General features: G+C 37.7%; 1 protein-coding gene across 4 annotated transcripts in view; it reads right to left on the bottom strand.

The window, feature by feature from the left end:
- The window catches only part of ADGRV1 (adhesion G protein-coupled receptor V1), a 275,863-nt gene that overhangs the window by 72,346 nt on the left and 177,601 nt on the right, over positions 1-25,916 (bottom strand). For all 4 annotated transcript variants that reach the window (XM_071731307.1, XM_071731308.1, XM_071731311.1 and 1 more), the window contains 2 exons: positions 15,185-15,301; positions 8,939-9,117 (listed from right to left, as the gene is read on the bottom strand). In XM_071731307.1, coding sequence (XP_071587408.1) covers positions 8,939-9,117; positions 15,185-15,301 — 296 coding nt within the window. The remainder of the gene's footprint in view (positions 1-8,938; positions 9,118-15,184; positions 15,302-25,916) is intronic.

The raw sequence follows: 25,916 nt of genomic DNA, 5'->3' as shown, positions 1-25,916 counted from the left end.
GTCCGATTTCAGTTAATTATCTTGCTCCTGTTTACATCTAAGGCTACTTCCTCATGAAGATCAGCTATTAAGGAATTATTATTTGAAACCATGATCTATTATTACTGTTATTTTTTTGTATTTTACTGTTTAGTATTTGTTACAGTTTCTCACACGCAAGAAATTTATTCCCTTTCATCACCATTAGGGCAGACTCCTAATTAGCTTACTTTTTTCTCCCACCCTTTAAGCCAAGAACTTTAAAATAGATCTGGCTGAAAAAGGAGTTGTTTCCATGTGTAAACTGTCAAAAATAAATGAAGTTCATGCTCACAGTCCTGCCCTTTGGAATGAAAAATAACATGCGTGTCTTGTAAAAGTATGTCATGAAAAAGATTTTTTTTTTCCCCACTTCAAAGCAGTATTTACTATGAACACATCTTATTTATTTATTTATTTATTTTAAAATTTTTATTTAGATCTATTTTGTTGTAATATCATAAATGGGCAGAATAAGGATGCTCTACAACTTCAATTCAATGCCAATACTGGCTCTGTATAAACCATGCTGACAATTAAATGTAATACAACTAATAGAAATAAATCTGTGTTCCTTTTTCTCAGATGCACCTCGGCACAGTTCACTGAGGCACATTTTACACAGTGCAGGCAAAAGTTTTGCCTTCCAAAACACAGCTCCAAACACAGTCAATGACCACGTTCTTCAAATTACTAAAATGTGAGCACAAAATCAACGTAATGAAGAACAATCCTGCAGTGACATTAAAAACAAAATATAATTTAAAATAAGCATTTTTCACCTCTTTTTAGGAAGATCAAATACAAGAGGCTAGATATATATACTTATGATAAACAGAATGTCAGCACCAATGAAATAGCCAGAGCAAATTTCTCATATTGATCTCACTACTGCTTATTTTAACATTTCCTGCAAATCAGATGAAGGCTTTTCTAAGCTTCTGGAAGATGGATTAAACCAAGAATGTACTTTTTTAGTAGCAGTAGGTGGTATTCTGCTAATTAAAGATCATATAGTAGGAGGGACTATCTTGCTAATTTCTTGCACAGCCTGAAAGGAAATACAGCTTTTAAAAGCTGCCAGTGGCAGGAATGCAAGCCCCCATCCTGTTCTCTCTTATTCTTGCCATAATGTCACTCAGGCTTCAGAGAAGTGTCTAGAGTTTTGGTTTGGCACAAAAATCCCCTCATTTGAACGCGTTTGAAGGATCAGTCCCCCAAACCACCAGTGGATGCAGATTCCACCCATAACAACCTGTCCTTTCAATCCTTTAAAACCACCCTGATTTGTCAGAGTTGAGCAGTGATAGGCAATTTAACCTTAATAACAAATATTTTTCCTCGCTCATTTTTCAAAAATTCCATCACTTGAATCATCCAGAATTTATCTTTCTCTATTTTAATGCTTTAAAAGCACAACATATTATTATTATACAACAGGATTATCCCTGTTTCTGATGTGCTAACATTTGCTTAACAGTAACAGTAAATATTTGCCAAGATATAAAAAGTACTCAAGACCCTGCCCCCACCCCCAACTGTTTTTCCTCTGCTGGAAACACATGTTGGTAATGAGGGATAAAGACGAGGTAATTAAAGCCATCACACTTAGCAGTGAGTTATTTTTAAATAATCCTTAGCAGTGGGTAGCACATTAGGCAGCTGCATTGGAAATAACAAAGGAGTGTAGAAAACAAAGCAGAAAATAAAGCACAAGTACAGAGTACAAAAAGGCCAAGCTTTGTATTCACATAACTAGTGCTAAAGGTCAGGGAAGTAGGGTAATTTGCCCAGAAAAATAAATATACATATACAGATATATGAAAGTCTATATTGTGGTGCGTGTAGACATGACCCAAGTAGCTCTGGTTCACCACAAACATTTTTCCTGCAGGAGCTCAGAGTTCAGCATGGGTTAACTTGGTGAATGTTGAGAAAAGCCAGGGAAAGAAATCACAGAATCATGCAGGTTTTTTTCCACCCACTGACTCAACTGAGAGGTCTGAGCAGCATTTGGCATTGCATCCAGGTGTCCAAGTGCCATTCTGTGCTGAGAGCTACCATCAACCATTTGAAAAAGCTTCAAAATCTAAGATGGTTTGCCAGGAAACTGAGGAGAAAGGAAGTGGGAAAATTGGGATAACAGGAAGCAGAAGCTGGAGGGAGAGGACTATCCAGGGACACTTTGAAGTCCAGGGTATAAAGCAAAGCCCAGGAATTAGGGGGTAGGAATTCTACTTCAATTCATTATGCTAACTTCTTCCTCTTAGCATGTATGACAGTTCAATTAAGATCCCTGGATGACTTTCATGGCTATTCTTAGCTATTTTCTTAGCTATTCCTCCTTGTAAAAGTCTGGTGTTTCAAGCATGTTCTAAAATTCAGGCCTACATTCAGCACTTCTGAACTAATAGTAGAAGGGGGACATAGAAGTCTTTATCCAAATACTTGGACAGAAATTAGCTCACTCAAGCTAAAAAATTCCTGTTACTGGGACTTGTTACTGGAACAAGTCCTTGGGCTTAAGAAAGGAGGGGTCCATTCTAGGGAACAGTTATCATGCAAGGAATATATGCCCAGAATATGTGCCAGCAGTAAAAGAGTTACTCAACTTTGTGAGACTCAAAGCACCTCCAGTATTTTGTCTGACTGAGCCCTCATTGCACCAGTCCAGTTTGTGTTTGAGCAAAACTCAGTCACTAACAAATAATTAAGGCCTATGGGGTTCTCCTTATGAGTGTAGCCAGTAAATAATTAGAAGTGGTAGGGTCCATAGCCTTGAAATAAAGCTTAACCTAAAGTGGTGTCTGGAAAGGTGCTTCAGGAAGATTTTATCCTTACAGCAGCATCCAAACAAATGAACTTTGAACAAGTATCTGGACAATGCATAATGAATTATTATGTCTTATATTTTGACTCAGGTTGAGCCCTGAGCCTTGGGTGTCCCCATCCTCCCACCTACTCTTATGAGATAAAACTTATTTAAGAAATCTTTGGTGGCCTTTATCACTCAAACTTTCAGTCCTGAAGAAGACTTCCAAGCAAATTTTTCTTATCACCTTGGATTTCCGTGCATGCTATGGAACACCAAATATTCACCAGGGTATAATCTACAGTTTAGTACAGGAAAGATGGGGGGGGACAGGACACATTTTAAAAGGGCATGAAGTGATAGGATGAGGTGAAATGGTTCCAAACTGAAAGAGGGGAAATTTATCTTAGATATTAGGAGGGTGCTGAGCCCCTGGCCCAGGTTTCCCAGAGAAGCTGTGGCTGTCCCATCCCTGGCAGTGTCTTAGCCCAGGCTGGATGGGGCTTGGAGCAACCTGGGCTGGTGGATAAAAAAATCTTTGGATAAAAAACCTCTGCCTTGGGCCAGACTGTACAGGAGATAGAAGTATTTGGCTTTTTTTTTTTTTTTTTTTTTTTTTTTTTCTATAAAGGAATTTTGCTGGACTACCTTTTTTCGTTATTTGTTATAGATAGATTTATTTGTGAACACACTCAGCTTAGCATTTTTCTGCTGTGAGATATCATACCAAGTAGCAGTATATGTCAATAATTTTAAAAGTCATGGTACATGTGGTTCTCCTGTGCTCAGTTTGTTTGCCATAGAGGAATTTAAAGAGGAAAATGAATTCATCTTCTGGGACTTCCTGACGTAAAGGCAAGATCATTCTTTCCTTGGATAAATAAATAACTCTGACCAAAAAAAAAAAGAAAAAGAAAGAAAGAAAGAAAAAAAGATACTTCAAAAAACTGCAGGGATTCTCAGAAAGAAAAGAGCTCTTAACAGTGTAAGAAGCAGACAGTTTTCAGGCATGACTGAAGTGTTCTAAGAACAAGTGCTCTGTAGTTTGCTTCAGTTGAAAATCCAGGCTAAAGCCTGACTAAAGCTGTGCTTGAAAACCAGCCTGACCAGCTTCTGTCAGGACACAGTGGGCAGGGAGAGATTTGTTTATGAACTTCAAAAATTGTATTCTGTCATGCCTAATAACTTCCAGTTTTCCCCATTTCAAAGGTTACTTGTTTTAGTTTAAGTCCAAGCTTCACTGAGTTGTCATTCTGGCCAACTTAAGAGAAGTGCTTTTTTCCCCTCCAACATCTGCTATACCTCTGGACAATCTCTTGGGTACCAGTCCAGTGCATGTAGCAGTAATGTTTACACTCATGTTTGTGAACAAAAACTGATACTTGTAATTAAATAATTCTGTCCTTTGCTCACAGAAACAGGTGAGTTAAGGAAAAACTATGCACATGGATGTGGTTTGACTGTCTGCAAAAGTTATTGAAATTTTTACTTGTATGCAGGTATGAACAATTAAATTTTCAGGTTTACATGAGAAATTAAAAAGCCAAAGAAACTGGAAGTCAAGGATGCTCATTTGAGGCTTGTTTTGGTTTGGTTTGCTTATTTATTTTTTTTATTCTTACTTGTTTTGCAAGTGTAAGAGAATTATAATGTGTCATGAACCCCAACCCATCTTCCTCCATAAAAGATGATTGAATTGCTGCTAGTGGTAAGTCCATCACCATTCTGTGGCTTTATATCTACACCTGCACTGGTTTCTAAAAGAACTTTCTGCAATTTGGAAAACCCCTGTGATGCAATCCCTCAAAAGACACATGTGAGGCATATATGGCTGATATTTTTCTTGAAAGTAATCACCAATGAGACTGGGATGAAGTTAGTGGGAGCTAGATTTTGAATACTTCACCTCTCAGCTGCATTTCACTTGTATTTTTGCCAGCATCTCCAGTTTCAGTTTGCCTTTTTATGTTCTCCACCATACCAAGTGAACTGTCTCCTTGTGCTTTAAGAGACTACTTAGTTTTAACATATTGCTAAGATTGAACTCCCTCTGAGAACCTTAGCTAAAGAAATGAGACCATGACTGGCTAGCAGTAAATACCAGGGCAACAGGAAATGCTGAATTGTCTGAAGACTGGGAACCACAATAAACCTTGGAATTTGATTTTAAGCTGTACATTTGTCTTGTTGTGGAGTTATGAATTAATAAGTCCTTCTCAATCAACATGAAAAAATATTCTCAAAAGGAGAAGGGCATTAAAATTGTGCAGGAACCTTAAGAATTCCTATAAGGAAACACAGATTATGTATTTGGTTTATAGTCTTGAAAGAGACATTTAGATGGGAAATAAAAAAAAATGTTTAAAGCCCAATACAAAGCAAATGGAAGAGAAAGGTTATCCTGAGGTTTCTACTTATGTCACAACACAAAGTCCCAGAAGATTCATTAATTTTCCTCTTTAAAATGCTCTATGGCAAACAAACTGAGCACAGAAGAACCACATGTACCAAGACATTCAGTGAAATAAGAAATGACAAAAGGAAATACTGTTTTTAAAACAGCTTGTACCTAAGTGGTAGAATTCATGTCCTTAGAAGTTATTTAAGACAGATATTTTAGACAGACATTGCAGCAACCTCAAACAGAGGTTAGAAATATGAAGAGCACAAAACCTCAGAAATATAGAATTTTCAGATTCAATAATGAAACCTCTCAAGTTGTTTGTGCTCTTTTTTAAAAAAAGACAAACATACTTTAACCCTACTGAATGTAAGAGTTTTCAAACCACTCAAATGAGTTAAAAGTTCAGACTTCACTGAGATGTCATTCTAGCCAACTTTAGAGAAGTACTTTTCTACCCCCCAACTACACCTCTGGACAAACCAAACCTTTTTTGGTTTTTAGACTGATTTTAAACTGTCTAGTTCAGAGCTTAATTCAAATTTCACCTATTAGCCAGTAGAAAGAAGCTGACACTGCTTCTTACAACTAAAAACCACTAAAGCCTCATCCATCACAGCAATTCTTAAGCAAGGACACATGTATGATTACTATAGACCAAGGTAGACACGATACATAAATTTGAGAGACATCTTAGAAATTTCATTTGCAAATACAGACAAACCTTCATGCAGGACTTCTATCATAACATGAAAAGTAAAAAAGCAGAATATCTGGCAAATGCCTACCCAAGAACCTTTTACAAGCCAGGTGCACACAGAGGATGCCCCTACTATGAAGCTGTGTGACATGGTTGAGCCAATTGAAGGCAGTTGTGGTTATAGACACCTGCATCTTAAATAACTTGATTTTCCTTTTGAAAATTAAAGGAGAACTAATGAATATTTTTAAGGATCAAATGTCATGACTTTCCTTAGTCAAGGTATTGCATTTTCCTGTACAGACAATTAGGCAGACATCTCTTTTTCCATTCAAGCCCATCTCATACTTCTTCATTCGAGTTATGCTGATATGACTTTCATCAGCAATTTTTTCTGACAGCCTTTCACCTCTTCATCTGAGCAATGGGGGAATTAGTTAAGGGGTGAACAAAAGAGGCCTCTCTTTGCAGTTAGATTTGTCACACATCATTGAGATACAATCTAAACAAAAATTATGCTAGTTGGCGGCACTGATAGAGAGAAACCTACCAGATTCATAAATAAATTCACATAATGCTAATTATGAAAATAATCACCAGCATGTGTACTACTGTTATCACCACAGCTGCCTGTTAGCTTTATATTATGGCAAGCTATGGGAGTTATTGTACAAAATATATGCATTTGTGTGTAGAATTCGCTACTATTTGAAGGAAGACGCTGCCATACCACTTCTTTTGAAGGACAAAAATCCAATACTGCTCAAATACTTTTCTGTTCAGTACACATATAAACTTCTGTCAGTGTTGCCATACTGTTGGATATTAATTGTGCCCGAGGCATTCTGGTTAGGAACAAAACACTTGGTCAGAAACCACTGTAATGCAAAAATGAGTTGCCTGAAGGAGTGATCACTCAGGAGAGACTGAAGATAACAGGCTTCACTGCTTCTATTACTTCACCAGTCACACAGCTCTCACATGAAATAAGCTTCTATTGTTCTAGAACTATTTCTGAGGCTGATTGTGAAGTTAGAATGTAATGACCTTGACTTAGGAAATCTCGTTACTTTTTTCCAGGACTATATCCTGGTTTGGAGAAAACAAACCAAGTGATGTAGTTCAAGACGCCCTCCTTCCTGCATTCTGGTTTTGAACATCCTCTTTGTATAAACAAGAGAAACTTCTAAAATGTTCTACAAATTACCAGTTAGCATTGATGTGATTTATGAAAATCCTTGCAGGTATCTCCTTAACAGTGTTCACATTGACTAATCTGGAAGAAGCTGGGTACTCAATAAGCCTGGGATGATTTCTGGCATTTGAACTTTATTATGATGCTGGAAAAATTTTATATTTATTTTGGGTAAATGAGTTGGACAGGGTAATTTTCCTTTATTTAACAGTTTTACCAGAACTTAGGGATTTTCCTTGGTTTTGAAAGAATGAGACACGGACACCAAAAGAATACAGCTGTGAAACTGTGGTTCACTGCATAATGATACCACCACCCCACTGTCTGATGACAATCAGAAGACTTGATTCTTTTACACATATTTCTTGTGTTTACTATGCACAGAGAACTGTTTTACCATGGAGAAAAATACAGTGCTATTGATTGCCACGTTCTGTGAAGCAATACCTAGGTGTATGGGATGAGGTACAGAGCTATGAATGTCAGGAATAGTTTGCTACTGGGGAACTGAGACACTTTCCTTTAGACCCAGTGGGACTAAACCTTGGCTAAGATGGACAGACAGCTTGTAGCCCACAGAGTGGCTCTTTTTAGATTTAAATCAGGCATCCCTGCTCCTTACTTACTGTACACATCTGTATGGATATCCAAGTAATAGTTACAACTACAAGTGTATGAGCACATGCATATACTCAGGCACACAGACACTGAACTGCAGTATCCATTTCTCACAGTAATTCCCTTTGTATGACAAAAAACCCCACTATACTGCATTTTGTTCATGGAGTGAAGCATGCTCCACCTTCCTCTTTTATTATAAAGACACATGGATAGTCTCCTGGTTTGTGTCTGTTCTGCTGGTAACCTCATAAGAAGTTTTCAAAACAAGCATATGTCTTTTCTTTTGGATTTTTTGGGGTTTTTTTTTGTTTGTTTGTTTGGGATTTTTTGTTTGTTTGTTTGTTTGTTTGGTGGTTGTTGTTTTTTAGGTTGTGTTTTTACTCTTTTCTGCAGATGAAGCATGCAATTATAAGACAATTTGAATGAGCATAATGGCCTCATGTCTTAGAGCAGCTACTACCATAGATTAGCTTTGCCATAAAAGGGGACAGAGTAAAAGAGCCAGGGAAGGAGAAAAATAAAATTCTGACCAAACCATATTTCCACTTAAATGTCCCAAGTTCTATGAAGATGTGTTTCTTTAATTAGGATGGTTTTCTAAGTCTATAGATAGATTTTAAAGGGTTGTGTTAATTATTGTCACTACAGAAAATTGGAACGGTTTGGGATGTAAGATTCAATATTCTAAGAAACACTTCAGGAAATAAGCTTGATGTGTTATTGTAGTAACATTGTTTAGCAGAGAATATTTTTAATGATCTAAGGGAAGAGAGTTTAAGACATGGTGTCGTGTTTCTTTAAACATAGAAGTAAAATGCAAGAAAAACATGCTTTTCTGTTCACTTCAGCAGCAGTAGCCATTTCTATCCCTTATCCTGGAACTGCACAGTCTCAGAAAAGAACAGATAACTTGCCCACTAAGCAGACATGCTTGAGCTGGCTCTGCCCAATTCTCAGCCAAGGATGAACCTGTGGAGAAACTGGAGGAAAGCCCAGCTGCATGGAAAGTTCTGCATTGTTTATGCTTGATATACCTGCTTCATCTCCACCAAACAACCTCTACCCCTTATTGAAAACCCCCTTCTCTACATGCGAGCTAATTAAATATGAAACAATATAGCAACAATATATGAATATGTATATTCATGGTTGGCTTTTTGGATTTTTTTTTCTTTTTAAAGGGAAACTTACAGATCATTGTAGACCAGGCCATAAATCTGTGCTGTGCTGTGATGGTAGATTCCTCTCAGGATAATTAAAAGCAGGATCACAACAAATGCTGGGAGCCCCCAGCTCAAAAGGAAGTAAAGGAGGTAGCGCCGCTCAGTGTGTTCATCATTCATCACCAGGACGTACCAGAAATTAACAGCCTGAAGAATAATGAAGAATATTAATCAGAAGACTTAGTGGCTGATTAGCTATCCCCACCCAAAAAACCCCCTTCTCTGAACGTCATAATACAGCATGTGTTTGTCCCAGCATATATGCATAAATAAAAGTTTTCCAACACAAATATTTTGTTGTCATTTTCTTCTCTGAAGGAATCAAAAGACACTGTGATTATGAAATAACAGTCCCTATGTATCTGTTAGATTTGGAATAAAACTATAAGAGAAGAGGGACAGCTTGTAAGCAGAAAACACCATTTCTGCAGTGCAAATATAACTTTGTGGTGCAATAGCATCTTTCTTTTTGGATTTTCATATCTTCAAAGAAAAGACTGGCATCTAATATTGCTAAATATGATTTGTGTTGAACCATTTTATACTACTGTTCAGCTCTGCATGTTACATAAATATTTCTGGCCTTTTATATGGGGTGAATAAGGGATTTTTTTTTTTGCCTTTTTTGGTCAAGAATAATTCAAGTTGGTGCCTCTAGCCTGTCTTGGCAGTCAATGGAGAGGGGACAGAAATCTGTAGGTGCTCATTAGGCCTTCCCTAATCACAGTCATCTCTCTCCATTGCCTACACAGGGACTTAAAAAAATAATGTTGATTTATATGCTTCATTTACAACTGTCTATTTTTAGATAGGTAAAAATCCATATACAGTGACAAGACAATTGAAAAGTGGGTATTTGTGTTTGTGAAATTTTGCAGATTTCCCTCAGCCAAGTGTTTGTCTGTTTGCTCAGGCAGACTGCATTATCAAAATCAGGTACTTAATTAGTGGTTTGTGGATTTCTTGTGTAAGTCTCATCCATTAATTATATTTCAATTTTTTCCCTATGATTTATATAATGTGAATATGCAATATTTTCTCATTATGAATCATTAAGCACACTGCATATGCTAGCTATTTAGGGTTTTTTTTTCCTAATTATTAGTTTAGTGAGAATTTTAAATGCTGCCTTAGAGAATGACATTTTATAAAAATGTCTTGTGCATGCAATTATATTAATTATAGTAATTATTATGGTCTTTTTTTTTTATTTTCATCTGGTGAGTGGTGCCATGCAAACAAAGGCCAAGTTTATTTTCCTTAAAAGAACACAGGAAAATCCTACCATATAATTTAAGCTGTCCTGTATATATTGAAAGAACAGAGAAAAAAATATTAATTACATTGTTGGATATTCACAGGAAGAAAACATTAAACAGATTAAAATCACATTTAGGAAAAAAAGCCCAGAGCTCTTCAAAAACTTTCTGTTTCTCCTTTCTTTTTTTTCCATAAGACTGAGAACACATTCAAGATTCTGTTTATCACTTTAGGCCAGTAAAATTATTCAAATTACATGCCCTTGCAGTCCTGACTAATCTGTGCTTCACTGAAAGCATTTCAAGACAGGAAAATCCTGATTTATACCATTATGCTGAACGGCTGTTGGTTTTACTAATTCTGACAATCTGGTGAACATTGCTCTCACTCATCCTGAAATTGCATTCCAAGAAATTGTACCTCATGTCCATGCTCTGTGCTTGTTTAGCCATATTTACCTACCTCACCTCATTTATCACAGAAGAATAATAATACCCATATTGCTGCAAAGATGTAAGGGGGTTTGGATAGCTCACTATTTCCTGTGCAGTGACATTTTTATCTTGATAACTGTAAATTCTTGTCTTCAACCCCTTTTGAAGTTCCACAATGTAATCAATGAAATACAAATAGTGGAGCTAATTTTAGTAAATCTTTTCCTGTTGCCATGCTGCAACAATAGCCACTTCAGAGGAATAAAATGTGCAGTCCATTTCCCAGCTGCTCAGGTGGAAGAGCAAATGTACACGTTGTGATTGTTCTGATCTAGAATGCAAAACAATTTTGAATTCAAATAACACTCTAATGAGATAATGGTAACTTCTGTGGTGCCTCTTCTAGCATAAGGCAACTAATTGAAATTACTGTCCCAGAACTGGGATGCTTTTGCTCATTTTCTGATACATTTATTCACTTATCCTTAGTGCTAATCTGTGTATATCCAGTAAATATTAGCTGCAAAATACTTTAAACAAAGTCTTTCCTAACTCAGTGGGAGACCATCTATTTCCCTTCCTCTTTCTTTTTAAGAATGGTCACAGCTTTAATTTTCAGAATAGCTGCATGCTTTCACAGAACCTTTTTTGAAGCTGTTAAACAGTCCATAAATTGTTCATAAAATTAAACATTATACTTATTGCAAGCTAAATACTTGTATTACATATCTGCCATAAATTTATAGAAAAATTAAGGTGATATTAAATCCATAAAAGAGGATTCAGGTATGGTTGGCAGCAAGCTCATGACATTAATTCTGGTTTGTTTATTGCTCCTTTTGCTTGTTTTGCTATTGAGTTACTCCATTCTAGCAAAGCTTAAAAAAAGCCCAAGAGTCTACCTTTTCCTATAACTCTACGTCAGTATTGGCAGCTAAATAATTTTATTTTTTTCCTCAAAAGACAGTTTTGTTTTGGTTTGTTTGTTTGTTGGTTTTTTTTTTTTTTTTTGGTTTTTTTTTTGGTAAATCAAAATTAATTTTCCTGATAAATGTTTTTCATACTACAGATTTGTCACAGGAAGAACAACAGAATACAGAAGACATCCTTAGTGTGTGTTCCTAAGATAAAAGTGAAGATTACATTTGAAAATACAGGTTTATGCTGTAGCATCATAAGTTCATACAGGGAGTTTTGTCAGGATGAAGACATATCTTAATTTCAGACATTGTTGTAAGGCAAATATTTCAGGCTAAACTCACTCTTTTGGCACAAGGAGTCATTTGCACCTTCCTTCCTCCTTTCCTTCAGTCAAGAAAGCCTCATCTTTAAAAAGTTGGGTACTGTTATCAACATTATGCAACTTACAAAAACCTCCCTATAAAATCAAAGAAACAAAACAATGCAGGAGAGAGGAACCATACAAGCAAGGATGATTTGATGTGGCTTTTATTCTGACTCTGAAAATGGACCAGTTGATCTCTGAGGTCCTCTCCATTCCTGCATTTCAGGTATTTCACATGGGCAGTATCTACCTGTGTGGCACAAATTCTCTTGCCAAATGTGAAGCTTCAAATTCAAGAAGCTAAAAATGGAAACAGAATCAGCATAAGAAGATACAGAGTCTGTTGCAACCTCTATTAAAATATGATAAAACACTAGGTACCTAGCAGAACTCAGAAGATGGATAGATTAGAAGGAAAAAAAAGGTAAAGAAGTTGTTCTGGAGTCTAGGAAGATAAGAACTGTGATCTGGACTACAGAATTTAATCTGCATTTCTCCAACTGTACTGTTAAGTTTATGCTTTCCTATAGACTCTTGTTGCCTGGAAATGTCATTTAAAATCATCTGAATTTTCTGGATGTTTCACACCTGCATATATCTGCAAGCAGCCTGCACTTAATTATCACACTCACCCACTTCTGTGTGCAGGGATCAAGACTGACACGAGCAGATTTGTACAAAATGGGTTAATGATGAGGAATATGCACTTTACTACATGGTCTCACAGCAAGCAGAGTTACTGCATGAGTGACACAAAATCTGTTTGCATATTTTTGCTGTTTCCCAGGGAGAAGTATTTAATTCAAAGTATAAATTAATGTATTTAAATATAAATACATTATTAATTCTGCCTTCCAAATCAAGCTACATGTATTAAGCAGACCATGCTGGGAATTATGAGCACTCATTTCCCAGGCATTTAAATCTGCCACTTAAACAGCAGTGGCATCTGAGCTCCCCAAATCAGTCTGGTTTTCCCTTGGACCAACAAGCTTTGTTAATATTGTCATGGGGAACAAGTCAAGCACAGAGATACCCCCAGCACTCCTGCAGTGCCCTGGCTTTGCTGCCTCACTCTACAATGTGAAATACAAGTCCAGGATCCATTCTCCATCAAGGGGAGTAGCTGAGATATGGTTTGATCTGTTTCAGGTGATTTTTTTTTTTTCCTTTTGTGTCTTTCAAATTCAGGAATTATTTTCAGCTAAAAACCTGCAACTACAAAAAAAGAGGTAATCCCCCTCACTCTGAGTTTTATTCCTGAGCCCTTTCAGCTCACTATAAAGGATTCCTTCTTAAGCACCTCTGTCCCCTTAGATTTGAATGAAGGGTCTCCATGACTTAACACAACCCTCAGGCTCGACTACATGCAGGATCAGAAGATGAAACACTACCAAACACTGAGCAATCAAACCATGAAATATCCCGGAAAACTGGAAACTTATAATTATTTATTTATATACTTATAATTTAAGTATGACAGTCTGCTTAAAATAGCAAATGTTCAGGAGAGTTGAAGTGACTCAGGAATTAAGAGAACAAGCAGCTGTGAAGAAGAAAATAATGAACAGCTCACAAAATAATGTAGATTAGATAACCTAAAATAAAGTCATAAGCTGAGACAGGTGAAGGAGAAGTACAGGAAAATATTTCTGTATTGAGACAGCAGAAATTAAAAACTACTAGAGAGAATATCTACTTTTGACAAGGTATAAATTCAGGAAACACAATAAGAATAAAAAGAGTATTAGTATCACTAAAGACAGAGTGCTTTAAATCTCTCCACTCCACTTTTACAACCAGTGGCAGCAGCAGTGCACATGACAGACCATCTACTTGTAGCTTGCTGAAATCATCAAGCACAGTGGAGCTGTTAGAAAGCCTGCTAAAAATGAAAGTGAGCCTGACATAATCCCAGGAAAATGCCAGATACTACATGAATGTCAGTGGGAGAGAAAGTTGTATTTAGATCTAGCCTTATTTGCAATTCCTGGTTTAGTCTGACAACCTGCATGTTGGAGGATTTTTACAGCAGTGTGTGGAGCAGCATACATAAAGCTGTATGCTACAATAAATGTGCTATGGACAAATCCTATTATAATAAATAGCATAAGTCATGCTAAATATATATTTCTAGATGAGGACATGGTAGTGCATTTTCCAAGTAACCTCACAGCTTGTTATTTAGACTAACTGGTAATAATACATCTTTTTTTTCATGGTCTGCCACATTAGCTCAATTGTTTTTTACACCATTTACTGCTCTATAATGTGTCAACAGAGCAATGAGGATGGGGAAGGGTCTGGAGCACGAGTCTGCCCAGGAGCATCTGATGGAGCTGTGGGTGTTGAACCTGGATCAGAGGAGGCTGAGGGGAGATCTTCTAGCTCTCTGCAACCCCCTGAGAGGAGTTTGGAGCCAGGGGGGTTTGGTCTCTTCTCCCAAAAAAGAAGTGATGGGTCAAGAGGAATTTCCTCAAGTTGTGCCAGGGGAGGTTTAGGTTGGAGCTGGGGAAGAATTTCTCCCTGGAAAGGGTTGTCAGGGCCTGGCCCAGGCTGCCCAGGGCAGGGCTGGAGTCCCCATCATCCCTGGAGGGGTTTCAGAGCCCTGGGGATGTGGTACTGAGGGATATAGGGTAGGGGTGGCCTTAGCAGTGCTGGGGTAGATGAACATAAAGGTCTTTTCCAAATAAAATGATTCTTTGATTACACAAATCAAAATTTTGCTTCTGTCAATATTTATAAATGTATATTTTAATGCAACCCTATGAAAGTATTTTGCCTTTTTATACAAATCCAACGACTAAAATTTCACTGACTCAAAAAACAACAGTAAGTTGTTTACACTTACGTTTCACCTGCAAGAGAGTGCTTCAAAAGACCAAATAAAAGATGTTTAGAAAAGCCATTAACTCTGATAAAAATAGTTGCTCGGTGTTTCGAGACAGTAAACTTAAACTTAAACTTAGACTTAAACTTCTATTGGATGAAGTGAGACATGGAAATTCTTACACAGCTGTAATGGATATTAGTGGGAAAAGTCTTTATAGGGCTCAAATATTTACCCCTGGAGCTGGGACAGCCTAGGTTTAATAATGACCATGTAATGTTTTGTGTAGCTGATAGCACTGAATTACAGAGTTACTTATGCTATGATATAACAGAAACATGGAGTAAGTATCAGATACTTTTACATTGTTTTTTGGGAAAGGGTGAAAAAGACTGAGAGACCAACCTGAATAAGCATCCAGCTGAACTGGCAGAGGTAAAGATAATGGGTAACAGATGCAAGGGCAGAGCAACTTCCCTCTGAGAGATGCTGGCTCATGTAAGCAGAGGCCAGAAATGAAATCTGCAGGGGAAAAAAATTAGTACATGCATGTTACAATTAAACAAAGATGATTTAATAATAATAATAATGAGGAAAAAAATTATCTTCAGTTTGGAAGGAAAACATACACTCAGTTACCATTCTGGAGACTCAGAAGAGATACCTTGTATATTTAATATTCACCCTTTAACACTGTCAGCCACAAGTCTTAAACTTTTTGAAGACAATCTGGTATCCATTACAGACATATCTGAACAGACTAAAGACTGACTTAATATTTGTTCTTAAATATTTGTTCCTAGCCTAATTGTCATGAAATATTAGACACCAGTTTTGTAACTGAGGGTTGAGATTTCCCCCCATAAAATAAAAAGAGACGTTATCTTCTGCTTTCAGTTAGGCCAGAAATCTTATCAAGTATTCAAAAAAACCCAAGAGGTATTTACTGTCTTAAGGCTGTCAGACACACAGCAATATTATAACTAATCACATAAATAGGAATATTGGAGAAAAGGGAGTAAGCATTTATTTTGTTGCCTAACAGCAGACCAGGATTTCACTCTCACAGGGCAGATGTAAGTTTTTTGCACAGACCTGCCAAATGTCCAAGGTCTATACCCTGGCCAGATAAGAAATGTTGCCTAAGAAGCAGAGGCATTCCAACACTGAGGGCAATGAATGCTGCTAAACAAGTTCAACAGTGCATTTAACATTTAAAAAGAAGCTGGAAACTTTTAGGTCTGTATTCTGTGAATTTGCATACAGGAAATACGAGGAAATAATTTTACAAGCAGACTTCATCAAGGAATTAACATGTTTACATAAAGAAAAACTGGACTGACCAACTGGAGATGTGGAGTAATTGATTATCTTTCTTTTCCTTTACAAGCCATACTACTATCTTGACCAATAGCCCATTGACTTGCAACTTGTCAATTATGCAGACTGATTTCATGTATAAAAACCTGGGATATGAGCTAGAGAAGGAAGTTAAAGTATACCAAGTGATTTGTCCAGGTACACCTGGACATTGTATTTAAAATAAAAATAAATGTATGGTATTGGAGAACTCTTAGGCAGTCTTTCCACTATATGAATATCCTTATAAAGGCAGGGTCTGTATATTGACAGACAGACAATGTTATCTCACCATGAAATGGAAGAACAAGAATGGGCAACTGGACAGTAAGTGGACTAAAAGCAATTAGGAGATGAATTCCATTACCCAAAGGAAAAAAGTACTTTTAACATTTCATGTTGGGGTCACCAGCCTTTTTCTGGGAACTAGAAGCTAACCATGACTACATTAATATTCTATTATTGGGAGGTTAAGACACACAGCTCAGTATAGACTGATACTGAGCAGAATTCTGATACTGCTAGATAAAAATGCTGTTGTCTGGAGTGGGTTAAACACAATGGAAATGTGTGTGCCTACCATTAGGGATAAACATAAAAACTGTTTGTGTAAACAACTGTACCACCAGCTAGCTCAAAAAAACACCAGCAGTGCTTTTTCTAAAACTTCAGAAAAAACATCTCCTTTATAACAAGCAAAATACCACACACATCTGGGTGGAGGAGCTTTACAGAAGGCTTGTGTATATGTCAAGGACAGACTGTTAGGCTAGAGATACAGACAAAGAAGGGATAAAAGCAAAAAAGCAGACTGATCCAGACTTGGAAACATGTTTTTAGCACCTTCTGTACTGAATGTTGACTTAAAAGCAATCTGCATCTGTAATCAAATAAACTAAAATTTTTAGCCATTCACTGTTTTAAGAAATTTAATTTTTGTACACAAAAAAATGTAGTGTCTTCCTCTGTCAACACTGTTCCAATGGAGAGTCCAAATATTTGCAAAAAAGAACATCTTTCATGGATACTGACTTTTATTGAAGAGAAGTAATACAGCAGAAATAATCACTAAACTAAGAATTCACTGTAATTACTGGCATTACAGTGTTTCAGTCAAAAAATGATAAGGAGGCAAAGAAATGTATACATTATTTACATATAATTGTTATTTTGCCTCTGAGGCAGAAGATAAACATGAGAATATGATTATTACATGAGAACCAAAAGGCAGACCATATTTTTGAAATGCTGGGACAAGAAACTGTAGTTTAGCTATGCTGTTCTAACAAAAGCTGCCTCATTTGCCATTTACAGCTTAAAAAGCAACATGCTGAAATTTAGTGGAAACACATGGAGCACAGACCACTGAACAGACCTTCCCCCCATAATATCTAAGGCAGATAAGGAAAAAGCACCTTCCAAATATATTGCTTTTCTGCACTGTGCTTATTTTTTTAACTGCAGTGGGCAATATTTTGAAATAACGAACCTATTACTTTGGTAAGCAAAAAATGTACCTTGTATTGGGAACGAGGGGTTCTCTGAACATTAAAAAATAACATGTTGGATGTGTTCCTTTTGATACCGATTGTTCAGAGATCTTTCAGCAGAGACAGTATGATTTTAAGTACTGCTTTTCAAACAGTCATTGTAACCTGCCATTTAGTTCTGTGCTGGGGTTATAACACAGTGTTACTCCTGGAACTTGTAAGGGTGATCAATATCAATATAACTAGGGGATAACAAGTGATTTACGTCACTCAAGTTGCAGGGTGTTACTTTCTTTAATTTGTGTTCCGTGCCACGTTCAGAATTACAGTGGTAGCATATTATTCACAAGGATTGTCTTGACAAAATGAAAAAAATTCAAGTGAAAAAAAAAAAAGTTAAAATATAGAAGATGATAAATCAATGAACTTCAATTAAAGAACAAAAAGAAGGCACTGGCACAAGATGTCCAAGGAGGTTGTGTAGTCCCCTTCTCTGGAGATATTCAAACCCCACCAGGATGCAGCCCTCTAGCTGATCCTGTTTTAGTGGCAGAATTGGACTAAGTGATCTCTAGAGGTCCCTTCCAACTCTGATAATCCTGTGGTTTTATGAATTCCCACCCAACAGTCATTTACTCAGTCATTTAATCAAAGAATACTTCAATACTTTTGTAAGTCTAAGACAATTACCTAGCAATTACATTAAGGAAATTAGCACCTGGTTATTTGACCTGAGCCAGCAGCATCAAACTATAAATTAATAAAACCAAATTATTTACAAAACTCTACATTCCTGTATGAAGAAGTATTTTTTTGTACCACTGTTTCCAAGCAGTAGGTTCTCTCAGAGCACCACTCCTCTGCAAGCTAAGAGCAGCCTATTTTTCAGTTTGCACTTACATATGGTCAAACTTTTTTTTATTATTTTTTTTGTTTGTCTGTTGGAAGAATCTCAGGTTAAACAGGATTTCCTCCTTCTTGGGATTTACACTATAATGAATCACAGAAAGCAGTATTATTTTCCCCCAAGCTTCATTTTTCAAAGTTGAATAATCTGACCACTGCACAGCTCAATACTCTGTGGAGATGTCTAATCTGACCTGAGCAGCAAAAGAAGTTTAGCTCCATGAATACAGTACCTCTTTGGATCAATTAATCTTTTTTCTCCAAGTAATCTTTTGTACTGAACTGTAAAATGCATTGTCACACGTGTTAAACCCTTTCCTTGTGCAAAAGTCTTTGCATTCATCATCCTTCTCTGTACTGCTGCCATTTTAATCCTGTCCTTCATGAAAACACATATGTAGGGCTGAATGGAGAAGAGATGCAGAGGTTTCACAAGATTCTCATCCAAGAGTTTTCTTATCTCCCTATGTGCCATGCAAATAATCCTGGTATCTGGTAATACCTCAGAGATCACCTGGTACACAGAGTTTTTCTTCTCATTTCCAAATGTCTGCCTCTTGCTGAAGATTTGCTGTCAGCCCACAGCCTATGGCTTTTCACCCTGTACTAGGACATAGCCCTGTATGTCACTCTTCAAAGTTATTCACATCTCTTTATAAGCTGCCCCACTACCTCTCTGAAGTGCCAGTGCTTCTCTGCTTTCTGCCTTCAGCACATTTTGCCCAGGCACACCATTTTCTGTCCCAAAAACTCATCCTTTAGAGTCAGTGGAGTACCTTTCCTCATTTGCCACTCTCTCATAACTTTTCCCATTTGTCTGTCTCATCCCACACCCATCTTCTTGGACAAATCCTCCTCCATTACTATTTTACTAATTATTATGTGACGTGTCATGTATTTTATTACAAATATCTCATCAAAGAAAACTACCAGACTAGCCTGCCATGACCTAAGTATAAACACAAGACAGGCTTTTTTTCTAAACTCTTAGGTGTTTCTGAAACTGAATTAATGGGCCTTCTAGGATTTTTATTATTTTTCAGAATATGTATCACTTTTGATATAGTATTTTCCAATGACATAGTAGCACTCTGATGTGAAGGGTTATGTTAAAAGCACTTGGGAGGTATCATGCAAGGTATCATGACACCATTTTCAGAGTTAGGGGAATGGGGGCCTTTTTGTTCTAGCCTATGAATGCCCCTACCCTCTGGGTTCCCTTCTGCCTCAGTAGCCATTACCTTCACTCCATGTTGCCATCTCCCTATCTTGCCTTCATCCCAGTGGTGATTTTTAACATCACTATCTTATCTGGAAATGTGAAGATCTTAATTTTGTTTGCTTGGAGTCACATTTGATATCTTTGCTTCTCCCACCTCACGCCAAAATTCCACCAGTATTTTTACATTTTTCTCCATTCATTTATGCAAAAAAACCCATTTGAGAAACTACTGCCAACCAAACCCAATGTACATGTGGTATTCATTAATGCCAAGCATCATGGCCAACAAAATGTCTATGGTGTATTCATTGATATCAAATGTAGATGATGGCAGGAAATCAATAAACATTTTAATTATAAAATAACTCTTTAAAATCAAAGCTCAGACTTAGCAAGAGCCTTGTTACAGAAATACACAGAGAAAACAATGAGTCTGAGAGTTGCCTTTCAAATACTGTATGAAAGAATGAAAGTATTTCAATGTATGAAAGAGGAAGGAAAGACTGAAGCAATGCCATAGCAATCAGCAAACAGCCAACTGAGGAGCAGGTTGGCTGGAACATAAAGAAAAAGAAATATATATGAATGAAGAATAGTTAAGTTGAATACATAGTAGTGCTGACAACTTGCCATGCTAAGTGCTGAAATGCTGCCATATGATGGACTTTAAAGTGATGATACTGCATGGGAAGTAATCTGGATTCTACTTTGAAGCAAAAGATGAAATTGCTGAATGTTTTCTTTGCCTCAGTCTTTTATAATAATGCCAATCTTCAGGAATCCCAGCTCCCAGAGACCAAAGGTTGAAGCAAGAAAGATGTACTCTTGGTGGAGGAGGGTCAAGTCTGAAAAACTGGACCATGGTGCCTGATGGGATGCACTCAGGAGTGCTGAGGGAAGTGGCAGATGTCACTGAGAGAACACTCTTGGTAATCTTTGGCCTATTATAATGAGTAGAAGTCCCCAGACACTAGAGGAAACCAAATGTCACCTGCATCTTCAAAGAAGGGCAAGAAGAAGGACTCAGGCAACTACAGGTTGGTTTGTTTCAACTCTATTCATGGGAAGGTTAAGGAGCTGGAAACCATTGCAGGCACATTAAAGATGAAAAATCATCAGGAATAGTCAGATTGGGCTCACTGAGGGAAAGCCATGCTCGACCAATTTTATAAACTCCTATGATGAAGTGAATGGCTTGGTAGATGAGGGGAGACTTCATTAAGGCCTTTGACACTGTCCCTCAAAAGACCCTCATAGAAAAGGTGTTGATGTATAGGCTGGATAAGCAGAAGTGGGTTGAAAACTGAGTGGGTAGGTCCAGAGAAGTGGTGGTGTGGCAAGTTGCTCTGCCTCAGTGGGCCTGCCTCAGTTTCCCTTTGTGATTCCATTTCTCTCTGCCTCTCAGTGTCACACCCTCAGCTTCACTGCCCTCAGCCTGGAGTTGGAGAGTTTCCCCGGGAAGCAAAGGGCAGAGCAAACTTTGAACTGGTAACAACTTGAAGGTACCACTAGGAGACCCAGCTGGGATCTGTGGTGCCAGCTGCTGTCCTGTGATGAAAAACATGGAGCCCAGCGTGGCTCCAGCCAGGCTGAACAGAAACCAGACCAGAATGGACAGATGAACATAAGAATTTGTATAATGAGGGAAAAGCCTTTCTTGGCTTTTCCTTAGTCTCCCTTCTGTCCTCCAACAGAAGATTTTGGAGTTTAGTCTGAGTATTTAAATGACAGCAGCCAATAACTCTGTTCTGTAAAAGCCTGGTCCCATCTTTCGATCAGAGAGAAACCTGTACACTTTCCCAGGAAGATGTGTTGGACTTTCTCTCCTCCAGGGGAAATATCTGCTTGAATTGTTGCTCAAGAGTTTGAGAGAAAAGGGACACCCAGACTCACCAGAGAAGGGTAGAAAGTGTCAAATCCTCAGACATTAATGCTTAACTTTAAGACTGCAGTCATTTCATTATCACATTGCCTATAGGTATTATTATTTTAATCATTGTCCTAATCCAGCATAAGGACTATTAAGTAAGTTGCTAGCATGCAAACAATTAGCCTTGTGTAAGTTACCCAGATCCTTGATTATTTACACACTTTATTGTTAAGAGACTATTGTTTGTTATCCTATCACCCTACTTCCCTACCCTAATATCCTCACACTCAGATAATCTAATTTACACGTTTTCAGCCTAATTTCTAAGATCCTCTGCTACTAACAATAAATTTGGGGGTTTTACATGTACATCTCATCTGCTATTTTGCCTTGTATGGGACAGGTTGTAAATGGTGCAAATTCTACCACAGAGGTCAATATACTGGGTCCATTCCCACCTAACATCCTCATTAATCACCTTCATGATGAGGCGGAGGGTTTTTTTAATTTTTTAATTTGCAGATTACAGTCCATGGAGTGGCTGATACACCAGTGGTGGTCATGACAGACAGGCTGTACAAACTGGCTGATAAAAACCTTATGAAGTTCAACAAAGGGAAGTACAAAGTCCTACACTTGAGGATGAATGACCCCAGGTACCAGTAGATGCTTCTGACTACCTACCTGGATAAAAAAAGGCCCTGATGGTCCTGCTGGACACCAAGATGGACATAAACCAGCAATGTGCCCTTGGCTAATTGCACAGGATTAACCTGTTGATGTATATAAATACCTGAGGGGAGGGCACAAAGAGGATGGGGCCAGGTGGTGGTTTCAGTGGTGGCCAAGACAAGAGGCAGGAAACACAAACTGAAATACAGGAGGTTCAGTCTGAACAGCAGGAGACACTTTTTCACTGTGAGAGTTACCAAGCACTGCCACAGATTGCCCAGAGCTGTTGTGGAATCTCCATCCTCAGAGATATTAAAAAAAATCACCTAGTCTTGGGCAACCAAGCTTTATGTGTCCATGCTTGAGCAGAGGGTTGGGATAAGATTACTTGCAGAGGCCCCTTCCAAATTCAACCATTCTGTGATTCTTTGAGAAAAGCAATGACCTTACTGTATACATCAGACTAGAGTGGACTGATTTTATTTTTTTTTTTTTTTTTTACAATTAGCATATGTAGAAAATTCATGTTTTAATGGCATAATATACTACTTGAACATTGTATGATCAAATCCAAGATTATATGTCAGAAAACTTACCTATGGGTACATTTGTGAGTGCCTATGCAGAAAACTAAATATCCTCCTTTCTCTTACTTTTTTTTGGTGTGTGTCTGTGTACTAAAAAGAGCCTCTCTTTGATCATCTGGGGTCAGAGATTTCAGCCTCTGGTCTTCCTCCAGTCTACTGGGAGGAGGCTGGAGACAGCCCCAAGGTGTTGGGAGCCCAGCTCAGCAGTAATCAAAACATCCCTGTTTTTTTGTACACTGAGCTAGAGAAAACCACAAAGTTTGATGTTATGATGGATGCTATGGGGAAAGCTACCTCCATCCCAGCCTGGACCATATACAGGAAGAACTACAAACGTTTGCAGAAATGCCCATGCTTCAGATGAGATTTTTCTCATCTGAATTTAACATCTCAAAGGGGGTGGTAAGGGCCAATGATTCCAAACAGGCATCCAAAATATCAGAATTTCTAGTTACTTATGGATTTGATACTGCATCTTCCAGTAGCTGTTTTGAACTGTTCTGGCAAGTGCTATTTTATCATAGAGGGGAGATTTAGCTACCCAGTTCCTTCAAAAATACTAGAAAACAGGAATGTTCAGCACTGACATTGCATGTTAAGTTAAACCTCCTAAATAACCAGTAAAAAAAAATAGGTTAAATAGTACTGCAGAAAAGTACAGTCAAAACTTGATTTATGATTTCAAGAATTGCATCAAGTGCTTTCACAGGGGTAGAATAAATCTGAGAGTAATATTTCCCCATTGTAAGAAGTGCTGAAAAGGCAGAATGTTGTGCTGGGTGAAGAACAAAGGAAGAGAACACCTTGCCATGCTCTGGAGAAAAAGCTGTGGAGAAGGCTAAGCCAAGCAGGCATGAAAGCACCAAGCAGCAGAAGAGCAAACATTTATCTTCAAAAAAAGTATGCAGAGCCAGGGCCTGCCACATCTGCTCAAAACAGTTTCACATTCTTATCCAAGCAGGAAGCATCTCTGCCACCTGGAGCTGAGAAAAAGATCCTTCCCCACCAGAAGAAACCCACAGCTGACTCAGCCAGGACTCTGTGCAGTGTGCCAGTGAAAAATCTGCCACTTGGTCACATTTGTGTAATTTCTGCAAACTCCTGTGTCACAGAAGGAGCTCAGAAAGCTTTAGGCATTGTCTTCTAGGCAGAAATGTCTTACTGAAACAGATCCTAACAATGGCTGTTTCATTTCTTTTCACATTAAAAGATTAAAAAAAATATCTTTTATAAATTTTATTATTTTCTTTCAATAATGCAATATTTATTTGCTTGGTGCGTTTAAAGTAATATTGTCTTCCTTGCAGGGCTTATCTACATGTATTTCTATTAAAAAAAGAAAAAAACAAAGAGCCCAGCCACATGCTGTCATAATCGTAACCCAATCTGAAAAGAGGAATAGAATAAAAGGCATAATTTACAGTGATGTTCCTTTTGTTTGACTTAATTGCAACGAACAATAACATGGGAAACTAAAGACATTGGAACACCCATGTCCCCACCGAACTGCTCTCTTCTGCTTCAAATTTACTTTATATGGGTAAAAAAAAGGGTTCTCTACTTGAACACAGGGACATTGCTTAATAATAGTGCACATGAATCATACTTTTGTTACTGCTCAGGAGGCCAGGACAGCACTTATGTAAGTGAAGTGTTCTTGTGTTTTGTGTTCTGATATTAAAGCCAGGGCAAAAATATCAATAAAGGATGTACAAAAGATTACACCAGCAAAATTTCCAGCTAATTCATCCTGGAAATAGTAACAATGCTACACACTGTGTGCTTAAGAGAACAGAAGAAAAGGTTCTATAATTTAGAAGACCCATAACATGAGTGTTTAACTGGGTCAAAAGAAAAGTTCAATAGCTAACTTTTCGTTTCACATTTATTCCACTGATATTCTTTTGTGAATTTACACACATGCTAGATGACTTCACTGATCATTAAATTGTTACCATAATTCTTTATTACTTATTATCATAATGCTTTATTAGGGACACCAGAAAAAAACAATACGTGGGTTTAAGTTTATTTCAGGCTTCAATTAAGTCAGTGAACACATATATTAAAAAATAAGTATCTTATGTACAGCAGCTCCAAATTCTTACTGTATAATTTGCATTCATTGTGTATTTGAGGGATAATTATGCTTTTAAGAATTATTTGCTTAAACTATGCTGCTTATGTACCACTGTAAACTGGCACTTTAAGAAAATCCAAAAAGATAACTAAAATAAAATCACTTGAAACATTGATGGTGTATTTACCACAGAGACCCATGGTGCTTTTGTGTAAAGATATTTACACTTTATTAAGCAGCAGCAGAAGTGGCAACCATTTTCAGTAGTGATTAGACATCCACAACCATATGTTACTCATTCCCTTCCCCCAGCTGAGCAGGATGGAACTTGGTTTCATGCTGGCTCCCGTCCCTGCCCAATTTTCTTCCCATTTTTATTCTCAGGGACTTTTTTAGCTTCTCTGAGCACAGTGGCAGGCAACCTGAGGGTGCAGGGTACAGGGTGGGAGGGGGAAAGTCATTGTGGGGCACAGCAGAGCAGCTCCCAGCTGGCCCTACAGCAGAAAACTTCACACCCTTTTCAAGATTGAAATAAGCACCCAATTTCATGGGGTCCCCTAACCAATGGTCCAGTTATGGTGTCCCTAACAAAGAATGAGCTGAGTGATACTCACTGAGAAGTTATATTTGATTTTTTTTTTTTTTTAAATAATGAAAAACTAGGACTAACAGGCTCTTTGCAGGTCCCAATCCGTTTACTTTTATATAGAATATATCTGGCACAGGACTCTGTAAAGCCAGTTCCTATTAGAACTGGGACAAAGACACACATTGCTATGTCACTCATTACAGAACACGAGCCAGACCTGCTGAGTCCCTCTGAAAGATCCTCAATAGCACACCATTTTTGCCATAATGATCAAAATCAAAATTGTATCCACAGGCTTTTCCGGTTTCAAGTTCCCAGGCATGGCCCATGGCAGCTGATTTATCAGGTCCAAAACAAGCTCT

Source organism: Heliangelus exortis, chromosome Z, assembly GCF_036169615.1.
Source record: "Heliangelus exortis chromosome Z, bHelExo1.hap1, whole genome shotgun sequence".
Classification (NCBI taxonomy): Eukaryota; Metazoa; Chordata; class Aves; order Apodiformes; family Trochilidae; genus Heliangelus; species Heliangelus exortis.
Note: the sequence above shows the minus strand (reverse complement) of the source record. Positions and strands in the feature narration are given on the sequence as shown.